The following is a 23,108-nucleotide window of genomic DNA, read 5'->3' on the forward strand; positions in this document are numbered from 1 at the left end:
GGGGACAGTTTGAGACTGTCTTATTGCCCCTGGCATCACTCATATCCCCATAGGTGTGCAGCTGTGAATCGAAGCATTACAGGTCCCTGCTGCTAATACTGGCCTAAATCTCTTATCATCATAGAGGAAGATCTCAACTCCATGGGATATATGGATATATATGTGGATATATGTCTATATCCACAAAGATCAGGAACTTTCTGATACCCGTTTCTTTACCAGTTTGCACTGACAGTCAGGTTCAGAGGTGATTTTAGTAGGAGGATTAAAGTTTGAACACTGTTTTTAAGCATAGACCAATCTTTAATGTCAGTGAGGCTTGCTGCTTCAATTCCGATTCTCTGCTGCCTTGCATCAACTTCAGTCATTTAAAATGAGTGACATAAAAGAAATGCATAATGAACAAGAAGGCTATGAAAAGATGGATAAGACTGCTATTTAACACTAATTAAATAAATGGTGAGGTTTTTGGTTTAATCCATCATTTAACAAATCACATTCCTAAAGGGCATCACATTCTTTCAACCACAAAAAAGCAAATTGATTTAAAGGAAGTGTGGAAATTATAATAATGTTAAATGCTTTGATATCTTTAAAATATTCAGGCAGGTGGACCTGTGGACCTGCTGTCATGCATCAACTCTATTTTTACGAAGCCAAGTTTGCATGCTTCAGGAGAGGCTGTTTTCCACATCAGGTTCCCCTTTTAAGCACAATAGTTGAGGAGAAAAACAGTGAGATAAGGGCAGGATTTTCAATGGATTTCCTCAGTCAAAGAAAAAAGATGAGTCTGTCTGTGCTTCTGTTCCACAATTCAGTTTGTTGTGGACAACCAGAGAAACATTTTCCACATTTCATTTCACTTCTTCCATTTTCTTTTCTGACCTCTCCATTCCTGCAAAGCAGCCACCCTTTATAAACTTAGTTAAAATAACTGAATAGCCGTTGCCTTGCTGATCTTCTGAGGGGAAAAAACACGGAAAAAATGTGAAATATTATTTACTAAAGGCTGAAACCTTTGCTAATCTAATTCGATGGTTCTCAAGAGGCTTAGTTGGCAATGTGCTGATTTATATATCAGCACAGATTTTGGTGTTACATTACTGATTGGAAAAAAACTAGGGTGGCTGTTAGTTGAGTATTTTCATTGATGTTTATTTGAAATCTTCCTTTTGGTAGTTTAGAGCAATGTTTGCATTGGGTTATTTTTTTGCAAATATGGTAAAAGTCTTAAAATGACCAGTGTACCTGCTGTTACAAAGAGGCAAAAGTGGCTGCTGGGTAATAGTCATACTGCAGTGTTCCTTTCAATGCATGTTTCCGTTGGCTTTCTTTGGTGAAAATCTTCATGAGCTCCTGAGGATTTTACATAAAACCTAATCCTGGGGACAGTGTTAATGTCTCAGATATCGTCCAAGACAGATGAAATGCTAATAAGAAGGAGCTAAGTAACGTTTTTTCTTCCTAAAGAAGGGAAGAACAGAAGAGTTTGAGTCTATGCGGTAGAAGTAATAGCTACATATTTCAGTTGCAGCTTAAAAAGAATAGTCTTCTTTTGTAGACTGTTTAGATTTAAGATAAACTATCACAGGGTTCTGTTTTGCCTTTGTATAGACAACAGCAGCAAATCGGACGAAGTATTACGTGTCTTACCGTCGCAATGGCTTTGTACAGATGAAGTTGCCAAAATATGCATTGCCAAAAGTAAGTACACAATTTTTTTCTTTCTATTTATGTATGTATTTTTATGTATATGTTTTTGTTCTTCTCCTTCTACCTAAACTTGCTTTGTTCTTTTTTAACCTCATCATTCTGAGATCACAGTTTCTTCTTGCAAAGATTTCTGAATCTTATTTGTGGTATATTCTTACCCTACCATTTTTATTCCAGGAAAGTAGTAGCTCATAAACCATGGAGGGCAAGAACATAGGATAGCTTATTTGTCATCAGTTACCACAAGAGTTTTTGAGCAGTGCTACACACCCAATGGCAATGTAATGATGTTGAACAAGTGTTCTTTCAAGAATCAATTACAGTTTAATTCCACATGGTGCTTTCTAGTCTAAGCATGAATAGTAATATAAGGGAATTTTACCAGTTGATTGTGCTCTATTTCATTAAACAATCCCAATATGGACTTTAATTACTTAACAGAATGGCAGGGCTTGTTGAGAGGTTCCTTCAGTCAAGCATATTTTTATAGTGACAGGGTTTCTATATTTGCATAGTAAATTAGCAATAAAGCACAGACAGATATTTACATGTGGTCTAACGGATGCAGCTGAAGTTTTGTGCTGCATTTAATGTGTTCCATAACTTTATGTATAGTTACAAGGCTTCTGCAATCCTGAAGAAAAATGACTTGAAGGTTTTAAACAGCCGACTAGATAAAGCCCCGTGTAACCTGGTCTGGCCTCTCAGCTCACCCTGATCCCAGCAGGAGGTCAGTCTAGAGACCTCCTGAGGTTCCTGCCTTTTCATGTAATTCTATGTGATTCCATCACTTAGTAGAGAACTAAGACATGCCTTGAAATGCATAGGTTTAATTTATTACTCATCTAATGAGGGACAGCAGAGTACAATGTGTTTCCTCCATATGTTGTTATTGGTCTAAAACAAATAATGTGTTTAGTTGATTTTTTCATTTTTTATTTAAAAAATGTTGCGGTCTGTAGTCTCCTTGTTTATTTAAATATACAGCATATTAACAAAACTCTCAAATAAAATTATCAGATATTATGTGGGATATGCTTCTGGTAGCACAATGGAAATAACTATTTATTTATTTCTCTTTGACAAGAGATGTATAGCCAAGGACAGTAAGTATATCAACCCTTCCACATAATTTTTGCAGTGCTCTTAAGGCCTTCAGTGTAGCCTGCTTTCCTGTGAAAATGTGTAGTTGGGAAGACAACAGGAGAATATCCAGTTCTAAATGTTAAAACGTGCCAGATGTGCACACCTGGAGGGAGCGCAGCCCTTGGGCAGCTCCTGATGGGGCAGGGACACCCCAAGGGGCTGCACCCCATGGATGACCTATGCTGGGGCAGAAGAAAAGTAAGGAGCAATGGAGGAAAGCAAAGAATAAGCCAGGAGAGCAGAAAGAAACCCTTCTGCAGGTGACTCCAACCTCCTGCACAGCCCATTGCCTCACTGAAGTAGTTGTGAGGAACCATATTAAAACAAGGTAGAAACAAGGGACTTGAGAGTAAGAAGCAGAGAGAAGAAGTATTTGATTCTGATACTGGAGAAGTGGGAGGGAGGATGTTTCTCTAAATGTTTAATTATTTTTTCAAATATCCAAATTAGTGATTGAAAGTGTGTGTTAGCCGGTAATAAATTAAATCACGTAAAGATTGCCAAGTTGCAAATATTTTGCCCGTAGCATATTTCCCAAAGAGGTGTCAGCACATTAGTGCCAGTGTTGACTATGCTAACTTGTGTGGAAAAAGCTTGTCTGTTGGGAAATCGAAGGGCAGAAATCTTGTGAGGGAGACCTGGACATTTCTTCCTTCTGCTTCAGGATGGCCTCTGCAGGAATCTGTACCTTTCCATTGCAGTTTCCTTCTCATGCCCAGTGATCTACCACAGTTGGCCAATGCAGCACTGTTTGTCCTTCCTGATACTGCCACCACATAGAAGATGGACACACTAACTCAAATTTTTAGGAGTTGCACAAAGTGTTATGATTATAGGCAGTAGTCCATATTCCATGTGTGGTTGATTACTTCAAGATTCAGGAAAGTGATTTTTTTTAATAAAAGTTGGGTGTGTACTATAACTCCTTAATAATATGTGCCTCTGTTTTAAATATCAATATTGCAGTACACTATATTAATAAGAGGCATGTTATTTGGCTTCAAGTCTAGCTCTCTGACACTTCTCAGTAAATGGGTGGAGGTTGTCAGAACTCAAGAACTGTATGAGATGCTTGTCCAGTTCTTGTAGGCATCCATGTTTGTAATAGGTGAGGTTGCATCAGTTGTGAACAACACCAGCAAATCCAATGTTATGGGAGTGCTGAAGACACAGCACACAGTGGAGGACCTAGATCTCTGTCTTATGGAGCTTAGTGTGGCAGCAAAACACATTTAAGAAGTCCTCCCTAGTCATTCATTTCTACTACTCTTCTGCAATCTATTGTGACCTGTGTTGTGTTTGCAGGACTGCAGTATAACCAAGAGCAGTGCAGCAATCTCAGTGAAAAATAACCGTGAAAAAAACAATTTGTTTTTCAAAAAGGCAGATCAAGAGCCAATTTCATTGTAATGAAGAAGCGTCCTTCTGGGGTGAAAATACTGAGTCTTAAAAGCGCTTTAGTAGAGGAAGACCCACCATATCTGCGAGCTGAATCCAAATTAGAAACTGACCTCAACTTCTTAATGGTGTTGGTGATTATGTATTTCAAGAAGTGCCAAGGAAAGTGACAGATATGCTAGGTTTTGAAGGTTTCATATGATAACTGAGTGCCTTTCTGGGAGATTCACACTAACCTTCTAGAATTTATTTGCTCCCCTTGCATCTTATAAAATATGTATAAATAATTGTTGGAGATTCTCTGGTTGGAAAGATAGCAGATAGTGAATTAAGGGATCTAATAATCACTTCCAGCCTTAAAATCCATTAATCTGTAAACAGTGCTTAGTTTACTGGGCATATGCTCTTACTCAGTGCATTTCTGACATACTTGAAAAACATCAGTCATAATTCACAGAATCACAGAATGGTTGGGTTTGGAAGGGACCTCTGGAGATCATCTAGTCCAACCCACCTGCTAGAGCAGGTTCACCAGAGCAGATTGCACAGAATTGCATCCAGGTGGGTTTGAGTGTCTCCAGAGAAGGAGACTCCACAACCTCCTTGGGCAGCCTGTTCCAGGGCTCTGGCACCCTCAAAGTAGAGAAGTTTCTCATACTCAGATGGAACCAGTCTGTGCCCATTGCCCCTCATCCTATCGTTGGGCACCACTGAAAGGAGTCTGGTCCCATCCTCTTGACACCCACCCTTGAGATATTTATAACCTTTGATAAGATCCCCTCTCCTTCTTCTCTTCTCCAGGCTGAACAGACCCAGCTCTCTCAGTCTCTCCTCATAAGAAAGATGCTCCACACCCCTAATCATCTTGGTAGCCCACTGCTGGACTCCATCCAGTCATTCCTTGTCCTTCTTAAACTGGGGAGCCCAGAACTGGACACAGAACTCCAGATGTGGCTATTTTGGCTTTTGTGTTAGCAAGAGTTAGCATTCTTTATTCCTAAGTACACAGAGACATCGCGTAGAGTTACTAGAGTTAAAAGTAAAGTTGAAGTTCAGGAAGTTTACCTACAGAGTGCTTCTGGTCAATATTCTCTCCAGTTTTTTAACAAGCTGAGCAACTGGAGATGCCAATTGAGCATGTGATTTTCACTAGTTTGTCAGAAAAAAAAACCAAACAAACAAACCTAAATATTTCACATGTTTAAAAATATACCAATATACTGGTGTTTCTGTCATATGTAGTCTGGATTGTTTGAAATAGTGCCGCATGCTGAATTCTTTGTCTTGGAAAAGATTTTTTTGTTTATTTGTCTTTTTTCTTTTCTTGCTAAGCAGATTAACCCCAGGCTTGACTGAATAAATAAATTAGAAGTTAATGGTTCATTTTGGATAGAATGAACAGCAAGCTAGGAACAGGATGACTGTGTCATTTGGAAAAGGATGGTTTTGTGTTCTTCCTAGTTCAGACAGTACCCAATGAGTGGAACAAAATAAACTGTATCTCTTTAGCATTTTGATGATGCCCCCAAGAGAGGTTTCTTGAGTATCTGCGCACAAAAGAACTAGAAATTTCACTAAGAGGGCTGGGAAGCCAGACATCCATTACAGCAGTGATGAAAGTGAGAGATTTTAACCTCTTCTGTAAAAGATACATTTTTTTGAAGTGATTTAATACCTTCACATTACAGCAGAATTTTTAGAAACTGATGTAAATAAGGACACAGCTCTGAAATTTTTCATCACTCCATTTTTCAGTGAGAGTCATCGGAGTGCGGTAGAAGTGTATTTTCCAATCCAGTTTGAACAGCAGGGAATAGATTCATATGAACAAATTACTGATGAAATTTTGCAAAAAAGCATGATATCAGCAAAGGCACTGGTACATTAAGAGTACATCTAGAACACATGGCTGGGGAGTTGCTACTTTTATGGTGGTAAGAGATAAACAGAATGAAAGAATTTATAAAGAATTTGGGTTTTAATTTTGATTAAAAGCAATAGTTTCTGAAGGAACTGCATTTCAGAGTACTAGATGCTGCCTAACCAGGAGATGAAGTGAGTCCTGAAGTAGGCTATATTTAATTTTTCTCAAAAGAATTGAATGAGGCTTCAAAAAAATCTCTTTCCAAGTGGTCTTTTAAAGTGCTTTGTGCGACTGGGCAGAGTTTTTGAGCAGTGATTGTGTAGAGGGAAGGAAAACTGTAGCCAAGTCAGAAGATGCTACAGATTGATGAAGGATTTGTCTAACAACATTCAGAGAGCTGTGCTGGAAAACCAGGCTTCAGCCTCAGGGAACAGTGCTGGGCTCCCGAGATATTATGCTGTTGTGGCACAGATGCATTTCACGGTGATTTTATATATGGAGATAGAACGAATTTTCAGACTGAGTAATTACAAAATGTTATTGATGTCTCATTTCCCTTTCAATATGAAGAGGCTGAAAATCTGCCAAAAAATGATTCAGTTGCTTTATATTGTTTGTATTTGCATTTGTGCTTTATTTGTCCAAATGTACCCCAGGGAGAAACACAGAAAAGGATAAATGTTTGTGTTTGGACATATCTCAAGGCCTCCTTACTTGTGAATCAAAGGCTGCTAAAAGCAGCTTCCAGCCCAGCTTTACATGTGCTAAGTTTCTAGGCTCCAGCTCCACAGTGCCACTTAGATCATCTTTGTATAACACATCATAGCTCCATATCTTCTCAGTAAGGGTGACAGACACTGGAACAGGCTGCCCAGGGAGGTTGTGGAGTCTCCTTCTCTGGAGACATTCAAAACCCGCCTGGACATGTTCCTGTGCGACCTCACCTAGGTGTTCCTGCTCCAGCAGGGGGATTGGACTAGATGATCTTCTGAGGTCCCTTCCAATCCCAAACATACTGTGATACTGTGATCTGTGCAGAGAACAGAGCTGTTGGGGGCCATCTAATGATCAGAATTTGGATTTTTTGTTTAGGTTTTTTCCATGCTGTTGAGATTTTTAGCAGCATGTTTGATGTGGACACTACATTGAATCACACAGCTGCCTCCAGTGTTTCGCAGGAGCCAAGTGCTGGCGGCTGCCAGGCAGGGTGGGAGGAAAGGTTGGTGAGACCACAGTAAAGGCTGCCTGCGTGCTCCCCAAAACAGAAGGGGAAATTTGGAGGTGTTGATTTAAAAATGAAATGGTTTTTAGACAATATTCCATTTAACCAAGACTGCTTGTTTTCTGGTGCTAAAACTCCATCAGAAGTTAATAACTTGTAGGAAGGGAATACCAAAGTCAAGCAAAGAGCTGTAGGATTGCACTTATGTGTTGAGATGGCTGGCTAGGCTTGCAGGGCTGTTCCAGGGAGATCCAGCGATCTTCCTTGGGCTGTTTTCAGCCTGGAGCAGATCGAGCAGTTCTGCTGAGGGGCACGGGCTGCAGCCCCATCCTGGGGGTTGTGATGCTTGAACTGCACAAAAGCTCCTGCAGCTCTGACTGCCCTTGCCTAGAAAAGTGTGGTGTGGAGAAGGAGGAGTACATTGGGTTCTGGTCTTCATTTGGCATTTTGAGTCATGCTCTAATGTGACTAACAATAGAACTGGCAAAAAAATTCATTCTGAGAGTTTAAGCAAAAGTTTGTTAACAAAATTGTAGGCCAGACCGAGGAATCTGCTACAAATCATGCTAGTTTGACTGTTGCAATTTGGAAGAATTTCATTATTCTGAGTCCCCTTTCCATCTCTGTTAAATCAACTTTGTTAATGATCTTTTATAAACTGCATTTGTTCATGCCACCTACAAAACCTTAATAATCTGAGAGCTCTGTTGTCTGTTATATCCTCCTCCAATTCTGAAAGTTTAGTTCTGAAAATATATGGTGTGGAGAAAGTTTATTTCATTTATTTTGATCTCTGTCTGTCTTTTCAATCTCATGAAATAGGTAATAACGTGAATTTATTCAGGTAAACAAGATAAAAGAGAGCACAGGGGAATAATAAACAAAAATAAAAGCATCTTATTGCCTTAGAAATAAGTTAAAGTCTATAATGTATTCATGGTACAATGAGTCTCCTATACGTGTTTTTTATCAACTGCATATATTATTTTTATTTAATAATCCCCTAGTGTACTTCTGAGGGGCTTGAAACATGCCCACCTCTTCCTTGTCTCAGTCTGGCATACGCATCACTATTTTAACCACACATTTTCTTCCAAACTTGTCTGTATCATTCAATAATAGATATAACACTATCAAGACTAAAATATTTACTCTTTCTCCCTAAATAGCCATCAGTCTTTTGATGTATGCATTCCCTTTTCTAGCAAGCTCTCTCTTAACATAAGTTTTTTTAAGATTCCTTAAATGGGTCCATTCATTAACAGCAGAAATGGCAGGAAGGATTCCTGCAGCCCTTTTGTCAGCAGAGTTCTCCGGAGGCTCTGGCAGCTGCGTGATGGTTGGATTACAAAGTACCAAGGCTAGGAGAGCTCATTTAACAAAGCTCCTGGTTTCCCAAGATGTGTTTCTCTGCTTGGGTAGCCCCTTTGCCACCTGTGCCATCTGCTGCCCAGGGAGCATTCAGTTGATGCTGTTTCTCTGTGCCAGGCAGAAGAACATTTTGCAGCTGTAGCTGGACTACTTCTTCATCCTTCTGAAAGTCCATTGGAGTGACTGTTGAACAAAGAATAAAGGGAAATAAAGTAGAAATACAGGTAGCAGTGCCACTTGATGGAGTCGAAGCATCCCTTTCTTGGGCAATGTCACAGCAGTGGTGAGTGGACCTGAGCTCTAGCAGCTGTCTGGCTCCCTGGTTGTACAAATCCATACAAGGGGTATTCAAGGAACTATTCTTTTCTTCACAGTGTAACTTGTTATTGATTTCTCTCCTTGCACCATTTTATTCAGCCGGGCAAGGAAGATTAGGGAGATTATCTTCGGGATATGTGCCATCCAGTTACCTTGATTTTGCTTAAGAGATTACAGGGGTATAAATGTGGTGCATCTGGAGGTCAGGGCTGGGACTACACAACCTAGAGTGCTTACATCTGTTGTGCTTCTGATACATTTGCTCCTCTTGATTCTCTGTTTATCACTTGCTTCAGGTTAACATGTTGCCGAACTAAAGCATTGAAAGATGGTAGAGGGGCAAAATTCTGACACTGGACTGAAAATTGTACGATTTGCAAAATAGGAATTTTGAGGTTCTTTTGTATTTGCCTTATTGACTAAAGTGCTACAGTCCTGCCTGCATAGCATTATTCCAGCTAAGCTGAACCTTGCCTACAGTGTTTTCACTTAATGATATTTCCTGTGTTATCAGCACATTTTACTACACAAAGGAGCACTGGCTTGCTGTATGATCCTTGTCGTCTTTTATATCCTTCTGTCTTCAGGGTGTAATTGTATTTATTTGTGTCATAGAGTTTCTTATCACACTTAGTAATATAGTAAACCTTATTAAGCATTTCTTGAATATAAAATTCTGTAAAGTATTAGCAGATTTATAGGCTGGTGAATTACTAAAGGTAGATGATATGAGGCTGTAAACATTGAAAACAATGCATTTCTCTTCTCTTTCTCTTCCTAACCTCTTTCCTTCCTCCCTTCTATCCTCAGCTCCCCCAAAACCCAACTCTTAATTGTTTAATACTTTTGAACTTCTTGGCAGATTCTTGATTTGGTGTTTGTTCAGCCTTCTGTGAAAACACTCAACTACATGAAAAGCAGATGATTTTGGAAAAAAATTTAGACTGATCATGTTGATATCTCTGTGTGAAAAGTTTAAGAAATAATTCTCAAACAGTGTGCATGTGTTTAAGAAGTAATATTTGATCATTACTCTGTACTTGCTGGAAGAGTCGTTGGGTGCTTGCTCTACCTTGCATGGTTGCACACGCACAGTTCTTTCAATTTCATGTGCACGCCCTCTGACGCATTTATTTTGTTTAACAGACCAGATCTGTCCATGTGATATGGGATTTCTTTGAAGTAATGTTCATCTTTTGATACAATTTGGTCCTCTATACACATCTTAATTATTTTTAGTAGAACTTTGAAACTGTCTTTGTGTTTATTTGAACAACTGTGTCCTCTGCTACTGATGTAAGGTACAAACATAGCAGCCTACAAGTCCCTGAGAGAGCAGGAGTGGTATATGAGCTATCACTGGATGCCTTGGTTAATCATACCAGTGTTTAATATGCAGTCTTTCATCACTTTCAGGATCCATTTAGCATTTTTGTATGAAAGTGATTTTCATGCAACAGATTTCCAGCTCCCCTTAATTCTAATTCCATGGTCAAATTGAAATTCATATTTCTATGGAAAATGTAGCTCTTGTATTAAGACCAGAACAAAATCACAAAAAATCCCACCCTACAACACCAAACATCATCTTTTAAATGATATTTCTATTTGTGTAAAATCTCAAGTGATTTCAATAACATGTGTTTTTATTTTTCCCATTTTTCATGGGATCGTAGACAATAGACATGGAAAGGATCCTGAAAGGTCCTTTTCCAAAGCATGGTCACCTGCCTGACCAGTTCTGGCCCGTCTAAGCTACTCTTAACAACTGCCAAGGATGATGATTACTTTACCTTCCTAAGTAATTTATCCTCAGTGTGTATGACCAGGCCATACTACAGAAGGATATTCTGATGTCTAACCTAAATCTCCTTAGCTATAATTTATAGCCAGTACTTAACTCCAAGTAGACATAAAGGACAGTTTATTCCATTTTCTTGATTGAATAGTGGATTTTAGAGCACTTAGCAGGCTTTGTTACAGATTTTTAGGTATACCTACCCTAGGGCCTCTGTTGGTCCACTGTTTTGGTCATATGAGTAGTTACACAGATTTTTAGTGCTGAACATTCAGACATCTGTGCTTAGCGTGGTATAACATTACCCAGCAAAGAGTGAAGGATGAAGAATGCATTGTGAAAAAGTGATTTGCAGAAAGAAGCACCATAGCAAGCACAACATAGAAATCTCATGAGGTTTTAGAGGTTAAAAAAATGAGTTTTGGACAATAGAGCTAGTGCTGTCTCACAACTATACAAAAGCTTACAACCTAAGAAGATGAGACAAAGCAAATGGAGAATACTGGCTGGCTGATCTTAGGATGTTGTATTTGGTAATCCCAGCCTACTGCTGATACAAAGTGCCATTGGTGACCTTTGCAAAAACAAAAAAGAGAAAGAAGTGAGAACGACAAGAGCATGGATGCTTGGGTCAGCAAGAAATGGAACGGAGCAGACATGGCAGATGGGACAGACCAATAGTAAAGTACTAGAGGTGAGAGAAAGTACGTCCATGGAGAAATGGGCATGTCGTAGAGGAAACTACGGGGTGGTTATAGCAAACCTGGAGAAAGCTTCTGCCTTGGGCTTCTTAAAGAACCTGTTAAGATCACTTGCTGTGTTTTTCTGGCATTTCTGTCTCAGAACAGTTACTAATTCATACTGGGTTGGAAATAGTTGAAGTTCTGCCAGACTCTCTGCTTCTGAGTAAATTTTGAGTGTAAGAGAAAAGAAATGTATTAATAGGATGCGAAACAAAAATCTACTTTAGTACACAGTTCAACAAGAATGTCTTTGAAAAGAGCGTTGAGCTGTCATTGATAGGAAACCTCACTTAGGTTCTTTTGTGTTGAGATGTGTCAGATATGTAAAAATACTTTAACTACGTGATTAGTTCTTTAATAACCATCTTTATTCATATTATAAATCTTTCCATTGTATTATTTTATTTGTATTCATGTATTTTTTTTTTAATCTAAGTGCCTAAATTGAATCATGCCTGTTGCCTAAAGTGTGACTGCTATGTTTTGCCAAGTATTCAGTGTTTCTAAGTGTTACTCGCATTTTCTTGTCTTAACTGGATTCCTACAGAATTTGGTTTATTTATCTCTTAGAGTTCTACAAAGTTGTTTTCTTGATATATGTGTATATTTTTAGGCCAATTTTCCCCAACTCATATTCTCTTGACATTTTGGTAGCTTTATTTCATATTCACTTCATCACCTTGGTTATTATTTCAGTAATAAGGTGACCAGAACTGTATACACTTTCTCAGTTAAATACCAAGGTCATGAGGAGTTTACAAGTCTTCCAGTTTCGTGACTAGTTGTAATTTTGTATGCAGCCCCAGCATCTGCCTTTATGCTACCATATCCTATTGCAAACTCATGTCATGGGTTTTTTTGTGTGTTTGCTAAGCTTAGTTTAGTGTCACTAGTTCCTGATTGATTTCTTCTGTTTAATATTAGTGTTGAATTATTTTCCCCAGCTGTGAATTTTTTGTCTGAGAAGTCTGGAGTGAAGAAGCTGGGAAAATGGAAAGAAAACTGTTGCAATATCCACATCTGAATATCTTGAGAAATGAATGCAGAACATTGACTCTCATGTTACTACTACTGAATATTTGAGTGGAACTGTCTACATAGATAAATTAGCATTACGTATGATAATATACTTGAGCTGCATGCATGATATGTACTGTTTCCTAAGTGTAACTTCTGGAAAGTATATCTGATCCTCTTTATTCTATGTTATGCTTTACCCTGGACAAAACAGTTCTTAATTATCTAAGTACCTGAGTATTATTTTCTAGATTAGCTTTGTTAATGTTGTTTCAGTCTTTCATTTACTATCACCCAGGTCTTGGAAAAGGATTTACTTGTTTTTCCTTCTTTTTCCCTTCTTTTTGTGAAGTCATTTCCTACAAAAGTCAAAGCAGATCACAGCTTTTGCACATCACAGTTTTTGGTCTTCACTAAACTAGTTTGCACTCTGATAACCTGTAGCCAAAAGGCTACAGGTGACTGACCAGCGCAGTGCAGTGGGATGCAGCATGTTGATCGGTATCATGTTGAGAGATTACTGTCACTGAACTTTCAGATACATCCCCACCTGCCTCTGGTATTAAACTCTCCTGGCCAACTTAAGGTTTCTAAAATAGAAATGATGGAAAAAATAGTCATTTTTATATCTTATTTTTCTACAGGATTTACAGATAATCAGTACAGATGAAAACCAGGTGTTTGTGGCTGTTCAGGAGTGGTACCAGACAGACACGTACAACCTGTACCAGTCTGACCCGCAAGGTGTTTACTACTCTCTCCTGCTGGAGAACGTCCGGAGCACAAAGCAGCCAGAAGAGAATGTCCTGATAGATATTCTGGAGGTAGGTCTTGGTCTCTTCCAATGTATGGCAGTCTGTGTGGAGTTTCATTTTTTTGTTGTTACTATGATTGAGTACAACCAATATTATATTAATATATTTTCACAGTTGTCTTTAATGCAAGAAGACTAGGTTTTCTTTCTTAGTGCGTGGTTGCTACTTACGTGTTTCCCTCCTGCCCTGCTAACATGCTGTGTGCTCTGAGAACTTGATTCTTGGTATGGGGTTCCATGGATGTGCAAAACCAGAATTGGCTGGGTGGGTTTTTTTAAGATACTGAGGAGTGGAGCTGGCAGCACAATTTAGTATTGAAGCAAGAAGTTATGCAGCTGCCTATGTACAGCTTTTTTCTGCTATTAATACCTGATTCAGTGATAGATTTCCTGACTTAGAACAGGACATCCTCGAGCCAGTAGGGTCTTAAATAGTAATCCTGCAAGCCTTGTGCTAGGTTGTGTCAGCTCTGACAAGTGAAGAACCAAAAAAATGAGATATTGGACAGGAAATCCACTTGCTTTCGGTAGGTGTCTTGTGCCAGTGACATTTGCTGTGAGACAAACTCTCCTGTAAACAAAACTGTCTTAGATTTTAATATTGGTGTACTTGGCAAAATAAAAGACTGAAGAATATAGCATTTTGGAAGAGTAGCACAAACCGTTACCAATTCTGTTCCTGTTGATGATGATGACAATTAAATGTAATAAGGTGTACACTTGCTCTGGTTCTCTTCTTTCTTCTAGCACGTAGGACTGGCCATTACCGAGATACTAAACTAATGGACCTTTGGTCTGACAGAGTTCGGCCACTGTTATTATCTAATCTGCCTGGTATTAGGTAAAAAAAAAGTAAGTGCATCAGACTTCTCTGGAAAAGGTCTGTAGTAATTCAGGGTACAAGTAATATACTGGCAGAGCTGATACGTGGCTGTAATTAGACTCTTCTTGGTGGGGAAAAATAATAGCTTTTTTTTCCCCTTCTGCATCTTTGTTTAGCTTTTTCTTTCCAAGGGGCTTTAGTAAAACAAAAAAGTGTATCATTGCCAGTGATAATTTTTCAGAATTTACCTTTTTAGAAGTGAGGCTTCTTAATGAGAGAAGCTGTACAATGTGCGTAGCTACATTCTCACAGAGTAATTTATTGAGAGCTTTTGTTTGTGACTCTTTGCTCCTGGTCACTCCTGCGGGATGCAAAGCTAAAAGGGAATCAGGTGCAATACCTTCTCCCTGTGTCACCTAGAGCGTGTAATTTCAGATAAGTTGTACAGAGATGCCACCCCTGGCCATCCTTTTGTCTACAAGAGTTATTTACTTAAGTCACTTTCACTTACGATTTCAGAATTTTACCATGTTACTAAGGGCATATTTAATAATGTGCAAAATTGAGAGATCCTAGATTACTGTGTGCACTGGATTAATTTGCAGGGTTGCACATGATAATGAGTAATTGAAAGACAAAGCACATGGAGCCATATAAATCAATTTTTAGAGCTATTTTTGGAATAGAGTTGCGTTATAGAACACTTCTATTTGCTTATAATAAGAAAGCCTACAGCTTCCAGATAGCTTGTATGATAAATAATTAATGTTCATCGTCTTTACTAGAATCTTTACATTGTCTTTACTAGATCAAGTACTCATATCTACAAGTAACGTATGGATTACACAGTACAAAATAGGTACTAAATATGACACATCTTGCAGTCCTTGAGGATGGGATTTTTTTGGTCTAGCCTGGGTTTTCTCTCTGTGCATTTTAATGCAAGTATCCCATCTTGGGAAGAGGAATCTTCAGTGCAACACAGATAAAGTCCTTAATGGTTGACAATTTTTCTTTCCACCAGTGCATAATTCTCCTTAAAATTTGTGCTGTTCATCTACATTATCTTCTGCTGACCTCACTCCATCTTTTATTTGTACATCTGCTATGAAATCTTTCTCTGCATTCATTTTCCTCTATGTGCTTTATCTTTCTTTTGGACTGTGTTTCTTTTCATGTGTGTGTGAAAGGGGAATAATTCCTAAATACTTGTTCAAAGCAGGAAAGAAAAAGAAAGGTAAAATATTAAGTGACATGTCCTTGAAATTGCATCAAGTGCTGCCAATGTGAACCAGTCACGAATTCGATGCAAGCGTATTTGCAAAATGGGCACAGTAATGTACTACTTCCAGACTGGGTCTTGTTATGACTCCTCATAGGAGCTACACAAGTTGCAGTATGCATTTTTTTTTCCAAACAACAAATAATTTATTTTTATATATATATAAAAAAATTTGAATCACAGTCTTCTATTATATAGCTGCATTTTTTGTGTTTTAGTAACTGCTGCTAACTGACACAGGGGGCTACCTGAACTGTGCTTCTTGCTACCAGCTAGTGTAGAATATTACTTGTCTGTAAAATCAGTAATGTAACAATGTAGTAATTAATGTCACAGAATACATAGTCATAGCAGAAAGCCAGTTTATGAAATAGTTTTGTAAGGTACAAAGTGCTTTTCTAAGAGTACTGGGGAATCATTAAGCCCTGAACGGTTATGGAAAATAGGTGCCTCCAGAATTAATACAAAAATCCGAACAAAATCAAAGGAAAGGTACTTCTGAATTTCCTTGTGTTCACCTGTCTTGGGTAGCAACTGCACTGCTCATCGGAGTAACTGAACACTCCAAGATGTTTAAATGTCCTTTTTTCCATAGCACCTTGTTATTCATGTGAATCTTCTCCATTCTTCGTAAAAAGATACTAATGTCCCCATTTTAGATTAGGGAACCAATTCAAGGAGTAGAAAGTATGTAAGAATTTGGGTGCCTTGGCATCACAGTTTAATGCAGGAAGTAGATTTGACATAGAGCATTTACAGTATTTACAGAAAGACTCGGGCATGTATTTACATAGGTCACAGGGTAAATAAAATAGAAAAGACTACAGGGGGATGGGGTGTTTTAAAGCTGCCATTTTTAACACACCATAATTTTCTATTAGTTATTATTTTTTAGGCTAATGTGTGCCACTCCAAACATCATACTTCAGAACTTACTGTTGAAATAGATGCCTGAAAATTATTTATTTCAAGCAGAGCTTATGCCTTTGATCCAAAATAGAACTGCTGAAGTGCTGGTCAGCTTTTATCTTTTAGAGCTGCAATGAGAAAAGTTAACTGAGACAGTGGAAGGAATTTTTCCATAACCTTTCTGTGTCTGATTCAAACACTTATGTCCCATATTGTAGAGAGGAGACGTTCAACCCAAGCTAGCAATATAACCATGATAGTCAATTGAAAGGGAAGGGAGAAACTTGGATTGAGATAAATGCAGTTCAACAAATAACAAAATACTAATATACCACTGGTAAATATATATATATATATATATATATATATATTTATATATATATATAAAATGAAAATAGAATATAAAATAAAAGATACTCAGTGGAATTCCTCACAAACTCTGTCTGCACTGAGCAGCCAGACCCAGGAAGCAGCACCTGGTCCTGAACAGCTGATCCTGGAGAGAGGGAAAAAAGAACAAAAGGCAGAAAGGCCCAGAGGCCTCTGCAGGATGGCAAAAGGCCGAAATAAATAAAATCCCAAACAGAACTCCCCCAAACAGGTCTCCATCCCGACTCTGAAAAGAACTAACTGTAAGATCCCTACTCTCCTTAAATATGAAGCATGACGCTAATGGGATGGAATATTGTTATTGATCAGTCTGGGTGTCAGTCAAGCTCTGCCCCATCCATGCCCCTCTTCCCAGCTGCCTCAGACATGTGGGCTGAGCACTCAGAACATCCTTGGCTCTCAGACCAGGGCAATTAAAAACATTAACTCTGTCCCAGGCTGTTATCTTCATGTTCTCAAACTAAGTCCAAACAATTACTGTGCTAGCTACAAAAAAGGAAGGTTTCTAACTGCATTAAGAAAACTAACTCATTTTCAGTCAAACCAGCACAATTATTTTTAAAATATTTAGTATTGTGTTCACTGGAAGAAATACATACACAGAAATTGAACCCCAAGTCTCTACCTTCACACATAAATGTTTGAACTACCAGACTTTTCAGTTGTATTCACAGCTGTGCTGTCTCTGGAAGACAGAATACGTAATAAAGCCCCAGCAAGATGAAAATGCTTTGAAAGTAATTTCTCTTTTCTTCCCTCCTCTTCCTTTCCTCACTTGCGCTGCAAAGCAGTGGCTTTTGTAGTGTCTTGGAGTTGATTCTGAGCTTCCAGCATCCTGGATAAATAAGCCAATCACACATGCATGGCGTTTAAGGAAGAAGGAACTCATGAGAGAGTGAGCTATTAAAATGTCTATATGGAATTTGGTTATCTAAATGTAAATATATTCCCAAGTTCTAGGGTGTTACCATAACCAACAGAGCATTCTCTTTTTCTGTAGATCTGGGTCAGTTCCTTCGAAAAAAGCATACATTTAAACACCGTAGGTGTCAAATCTGTAACCTGCTGGAAGGAATGCCTCAATGCTGACTTCTGTTAAATGAATGTCAAAGGGAGATCATAACTGGTAGCTGGAAAAAAGAAGGGAAGAATAACTATTTCAGATACAAAATAAATAGTAAATCCAGGAATGAATCATGTCAGCAAGTGGCAAATATTCCTGGTTATGCAAATCGCTGGCTATCTTGAGCATTTAGTTGTAATGAATGCTTCACTTTTGCACATAAGCAGATTGCAGAGTTGTACTATGCCGGAAATGAGTTGATATGTATTTTCTGGATTTTTTCAGAAATTCAAGAGGCCTTATAAATAATCGCAAGGGAAATGAGCACTCTTAAGGAAACCTTCAAATTTAATACAAGATCTTATCTCATGCCATCGAGTGGCATATTAATACATAACATAAACGTTAGGGCTAGAACTAAACGTATTAAGGTGCGATTACAGTTGGGTTGCTTCTAAAATGATCCCCATTAACTTTGACACTCTGAGTGGTAATAATTTTCTAATACAGATTATTTTGAAATAAAATAACTAAGTTTGCCCAAGAGAAGAGAAAGCCTGTAAACCTTTTCTTTCCTTTTTCCCCAGAGGTTTAAGCAGGTGAAGGGAGGCTAAATGTGTGGAGGTAGGCTGGGTGTGGAAGTGTTTCAGGTGCTTGAGAGGTGGATTCGGACCTCATTGTATTTTCCCTGGATGACCTGTCTGCATTTATTTTCTACAAAAGACAATTTTGCTTCCTAATTGAGTGTTCTTTTAAAGGATTTATATTGTGTTTTGTTATTGTAACCTACTTGTGTACTATTTATATGATATGGATCGCATGACTTTCGTGCAGAAATCAGGTTGCTGTTACAAATGGCTTACAGCATTGGTAGAATAACATTTTAGAGATGTCCATATTAAAAAAAAAAATGCAGACCTGTAATTCTAATAGTTGTGTACAGCAAAGGCATGCTATCATAATTTTTGTATTTTGCTCTATAAACTACCTGTAATTTGATTAGCCTTCTGACACTGAGAGAACTGAATATCCTTTTTAAGGACATTTGGAAATACAAATCAGTTAGTAATTACCCTCCACTTCCTCTATTCTCATTTCCTCTTATCCTTTCACCTTTTTTTTTCTTTTTTTGAAGGTATCATTCACTTTCCTAGTGGAGAATGTACCTGAGGTACACAGTTCAGACCCACAAAAGAGCAGCTAATCAGGGATAATCCTTGTTGAAAAAGCTGTATGTGCTGGTCATTAACTCTCTCTCCTGTATGCTACAGGTCAGAGGTGTAAAAGGAGTCTTTTTGGCCAACCAGAAAATTGATGGGAAAGTTACCACTCTGATAACCTACAACAAAGGTCGTGACTGGGATTTTCTAAACCCTCCAGACATTGATATGAATGGAAAACCAACAAACTGCAAACCTGTAAGTGGTTCTTTTTAGCCTGTACTTTCTCTGAAGTGCCCAAGAATTATTTGTATGACAGGATGTGCAGTATTACCACCACTTCAAGAGCTTTGTGCCAAGTTTACCAGCCAAGCTAGTGTGCAAATCTACTTGTGTTGCGTAAGCACTGGTTTCACATCCTGTTAGTCCAGGCATCTTTTTGAGTGAGTAGTCACGACTCTCTGTTAGGCTGCATTTCTTATTGTAGAGCTGACTTTGACACAAAGAGGACATTCTTTCTGGTGTGACAGCCACACAACCCACTTCAGAATAATCATGACAACAGTCATTTGTGTCTGGATATAAGGGGCACATCATCAGTCAAATAGATCTTATCAATATCTCTTTCCATCTTTCAAATTTTTGTTTCATCTTAAACTGAGGTAACCTTTGGTTCCCTGGTTTAGGGAATTTTTCACAGTTGCTTGGAAATAAACACAACAGTTAACTGCATGAAAAAGTCCTTTTTTTTCAAAGTTGATGTTGTTTCAGCTTGTTTAGATGTCCAAGCTACACATAATATTTTGTTATTTGCAAGGCTGTACTTGAAAACCTTGTATTTTTCTCACTTACTCTCTGGTCCTGGGCAAAAGAAATTCTTTTCAGTCCTGCCACTTCCAGGGATTTGATCTTTCTTCATGTAACAGAAATGGAGGGCTGGAGCGGCTGGCTGCCTTTTGAAGTGTTTCACACCGTGCTGTACGTTTCAGGGCCCGATCTGGAGCTCTCAGATGAGTGCAGGGGTGGCGATGGCAGCAGCTCCCAGGCGGTGCTGGAAGCCGCTCCTGATAAAGCTCATGGCCAGATTACTATGAGCAATGTGTCCTTTGAGTGCTTGAAGAGCAAGAAGCAGTAAGTTGCTTAGCAAGGAAAGTCGACCAGATGTGTCCAAAAGTCATTATACTATTTTTCATACTACTTTTTGTTGTTGTTGTTGTTGTTGTTAAAAAGACATTTCAGTACAAACAGTTGCTTTCAATCATCTTTTACCAGTTACCTGGGACCAAAAAAACGTGCAATACTTGTTGCTATTAGTTACATTTTTTAAGCAATTGTTCTGTCACAAGGATTTTTTATACAGTACTTTCATCCTGACTTTTTTGAGTTTGGAAATCTTTGTCCTGAGACAGTGGCAGACTATGCAAACACCACGAGAGATTCTTGTTAGTTAGATAGCTGCAGTTAATATTTCAGACTGGATGTTGGCTCCATGGAAAACGGCCATTCTCTTTCTCTACAAAGACATAGACTGCTGAAGCTTCTCTCTAACTGGGCTTTCGTTAATGTAGAAGCATAACTGTTACCAGTTGGTTTTGTGTTTTGTTTGTTTGGTTTTTAAAACCTGTCATCTTCTTCCCCCACAAGCCTGATTGCTACCTTCACCTCCATCTCCGCTGGGCAGACAATCCCTATGTGTCAGGAACAGTCCATACGAAGGACACTGCACCAGGACTCATAATGGGGGCAGGTAAATGCATAAAATTATTTTTTGAGACCTGAAATGCGGCAGCAATTCTTTGTAGATGTATCTTTTGGTTTATAACAATACAATATGGAAACATTGCCAATATAAGGCTTTCCCAGCAGAATAATCTATTATTTGGTCTCTTTGTCAGGCAATTTAATAAAGTTAATTGAAGTCCCAGAGCTGTGTCTTCTAGGACAGATATGGAAGGGGATATCTGGATGCTCAGGTCATCTGGATTCAGTGCACACGTTCAGCTTTACCTGGCAAACCTGATATCCTTGTAAACTTACACTTGTTATCAGAAATACTTTACATACAGTAAAGCTTGAATTTCTTCTGTCCTGATCCCTGAAACTGATAATTCTATGCAAATCAGCAGAACTACTAGAACTATAGAAGTCAGATTATTGGGGCCACATCACACACTGTTGGAAGTTTACTGTTAGATTTAGGGAGAGCACATCTTTCAGAAATGATCGGAGATGATAAAGATCTGTGAATGTCAGTTGATCACAGTGTGTCTGGGAGCCATCAGTGCCTTGTCCTGTGGAAAAGCTAAATGTATTCTGAGGGTGAAGCAGGCAAATAATTGCCAATGGAGAGAAGGAAGTATGAATACTCTGACAAAATACTGTACAGCAAACTTATTAATAAGGATGTGTACAAGTCTGATCATCAGTTTTCAGGACCAACGAGCAGGTGCTAAGAAGGACTACTTGGCAGTTGATGGAAACAGAGAATATTTGCAAGAGGAACCTCCTTAGCTGAAAAAAATAAAGGAAAATAAGGAATATTTTTTTTTTTCCTGAAAGTGGGGTAGAAACAAGTGATGTAAACAAGAGGATAAGAACTAAAAACTAGAAAACAGTTTTTAACCATAAGAGCCTTGAAGTTCATCCTCTCAATAAGAACAGTGTGGCTGCCAATCATGAAGGCAAAAGAAACAAAAATCCCTTTAACATGGAGTCTGGCCACTTTACAGAAATCTTATACAGCACAGCTGCTTGTGGTAATGAAAAATCTAACCTGTGACTTAAGGATAGTTTTGATTCTGTGCTTGAAAATAAAAGCACAGAGACTACTGAACATTGTTTTAATTTAAAAAATAATTAAATAGAGAACAGCTTTAATGCCTAGAGCATTTGGGAAAAGGCAATAACAGGATGTTAAAATTGCATCTTTTTAAACTCATATTTACGAATAAAAATTCCACTCTATTAAAGTTGCATAAATAGTTCTGAGGAATGCATATTTTTAACTTATGTATACGTATAAATTGTGCAGACATAATATTAAATTTTATAGCTGCATATTAAAGTGTTCTTTATAATAACTGCTTTGCTCCCTTTAAGAAATGTAATAGGATTTTGCATTTACATTTGATTTTCGTGCATTTTAATCTTGGCAACAGCTTCTATTTCTCACAGCATCAACTATGAAATGTGTGTCAATTGATGTGTAAATTTTTACTATAAACTTGTGAAGAACTTTTCTATGAAAAATGTTTAGAGAAGTGTAGATTTTTCAGGTGCTAGTTTACAATAATTGCCTGCTTAGCTTCCAATCCAGATGGCAAATCAAGCAGGCAGTAAATTCTGCACATTCACATGCATTGAGGCAGTGCTGGAAAGTTCAGTTTACTTTTTGTCATATCAGGCCTAAATACACTGCATACAGTGTGATAAATTTATATCAGTTTTCACAGAAGTAGCGTACCAGGGTGCTATTAGAAGAAGGATGAGGGAACAGGGAGATGATTGAGCATTTCCAAGTGTGTTTTGGAGTGAAGAAGCTGCAATTCGCTTGGATTTTTCTCATGTCAACGTGTTCCCCCATTCTGATGGTGTGAATCACTCCCTTGGCTAAACACATCTTCTGCTTGCCAGGCAAAAACTGTCTATCTGGGATATTTAAACACAAATTGGTTGTATGTTTGTTCTACACTATGACTACATGTTTACAAACCATGAAATTTTAGCTTATTGTGCATTGACTGAAGAGATGTTACAACTGTATTAATTACCAGTAGTCTAGGCACTATGCATCTTGCTTTTTGGATTAGGTATCTGCATGTATGCTAAATTTAGGTGACTGGAAAAGATCTTCCATATTAGAAGAATTATCGAAGTGTTGCACATGGGGATTATTTCTTTTCACTGTGAGAATGTCTAAAATCACATGTGAAATATGGGTAAATGCAGTGATAAGTAGTGCTTAGAACATATAAATTAATAGTAAATTGTAAATGAAAGTTAACTTCCATATTTGATTGACCTGGTAGGTACTTGCCAAAATACCTGAGTGAAGACGAACTTTTAATTACGCTCTTG

The 23,108-nt window shown here is 38.2% G+C and overlaps 1 protein-coding gene across 4 annotated transcripts in view; it reads left to right on the plus strand.

The window, feature by feature from the left end:
* SORCS2 (sortilin related VPS10 domain containing receptor 2) overlaps nucleotides 1-23,108 on the plus strand; it is a 562,584-nt gene that overhangs the window by 468,017 nt on the left and 71,459 nt on the right. For all 4 annotated transcript variants that reach the window (XM_082051270.1, XM_082051271.1, XM_082051272.1 and 1 more), the window contains exons 8-11: nucleotides 1,615-1,704; nucleotides 13,235-13,414; nucleotides 19,143-19,289; nucleotides 20,676-20,778. In XM_082051270.1, coding sequence (XP_081907396.1) covers nucleotides 1,615-1,704; nucleotides 13,235-13,414; nucleotides 19,143-19,289; nucleotides 20,676-20,778 — 520 coding nt within the window. The remainder of the gene's footprint in view (nucleotides 1-1,614; nucleotides 1,705-13,234; nucleotides 13,415-19,142; nucleotides 19,290-20,675; nucleotides 20,779-23,108) is intronic.

This window comes from Streptopelia decaocto (assembly GCF_964273445.1).
Source record: "Streptopelia decaocto genome assembly, chromosome: 4".
Lineage (NCBI taxonomy): Eukaryota > Metazoa > Chordata > Aves > Columbiformes > Columbidae > Streptopelia > Streptopelia decaocto.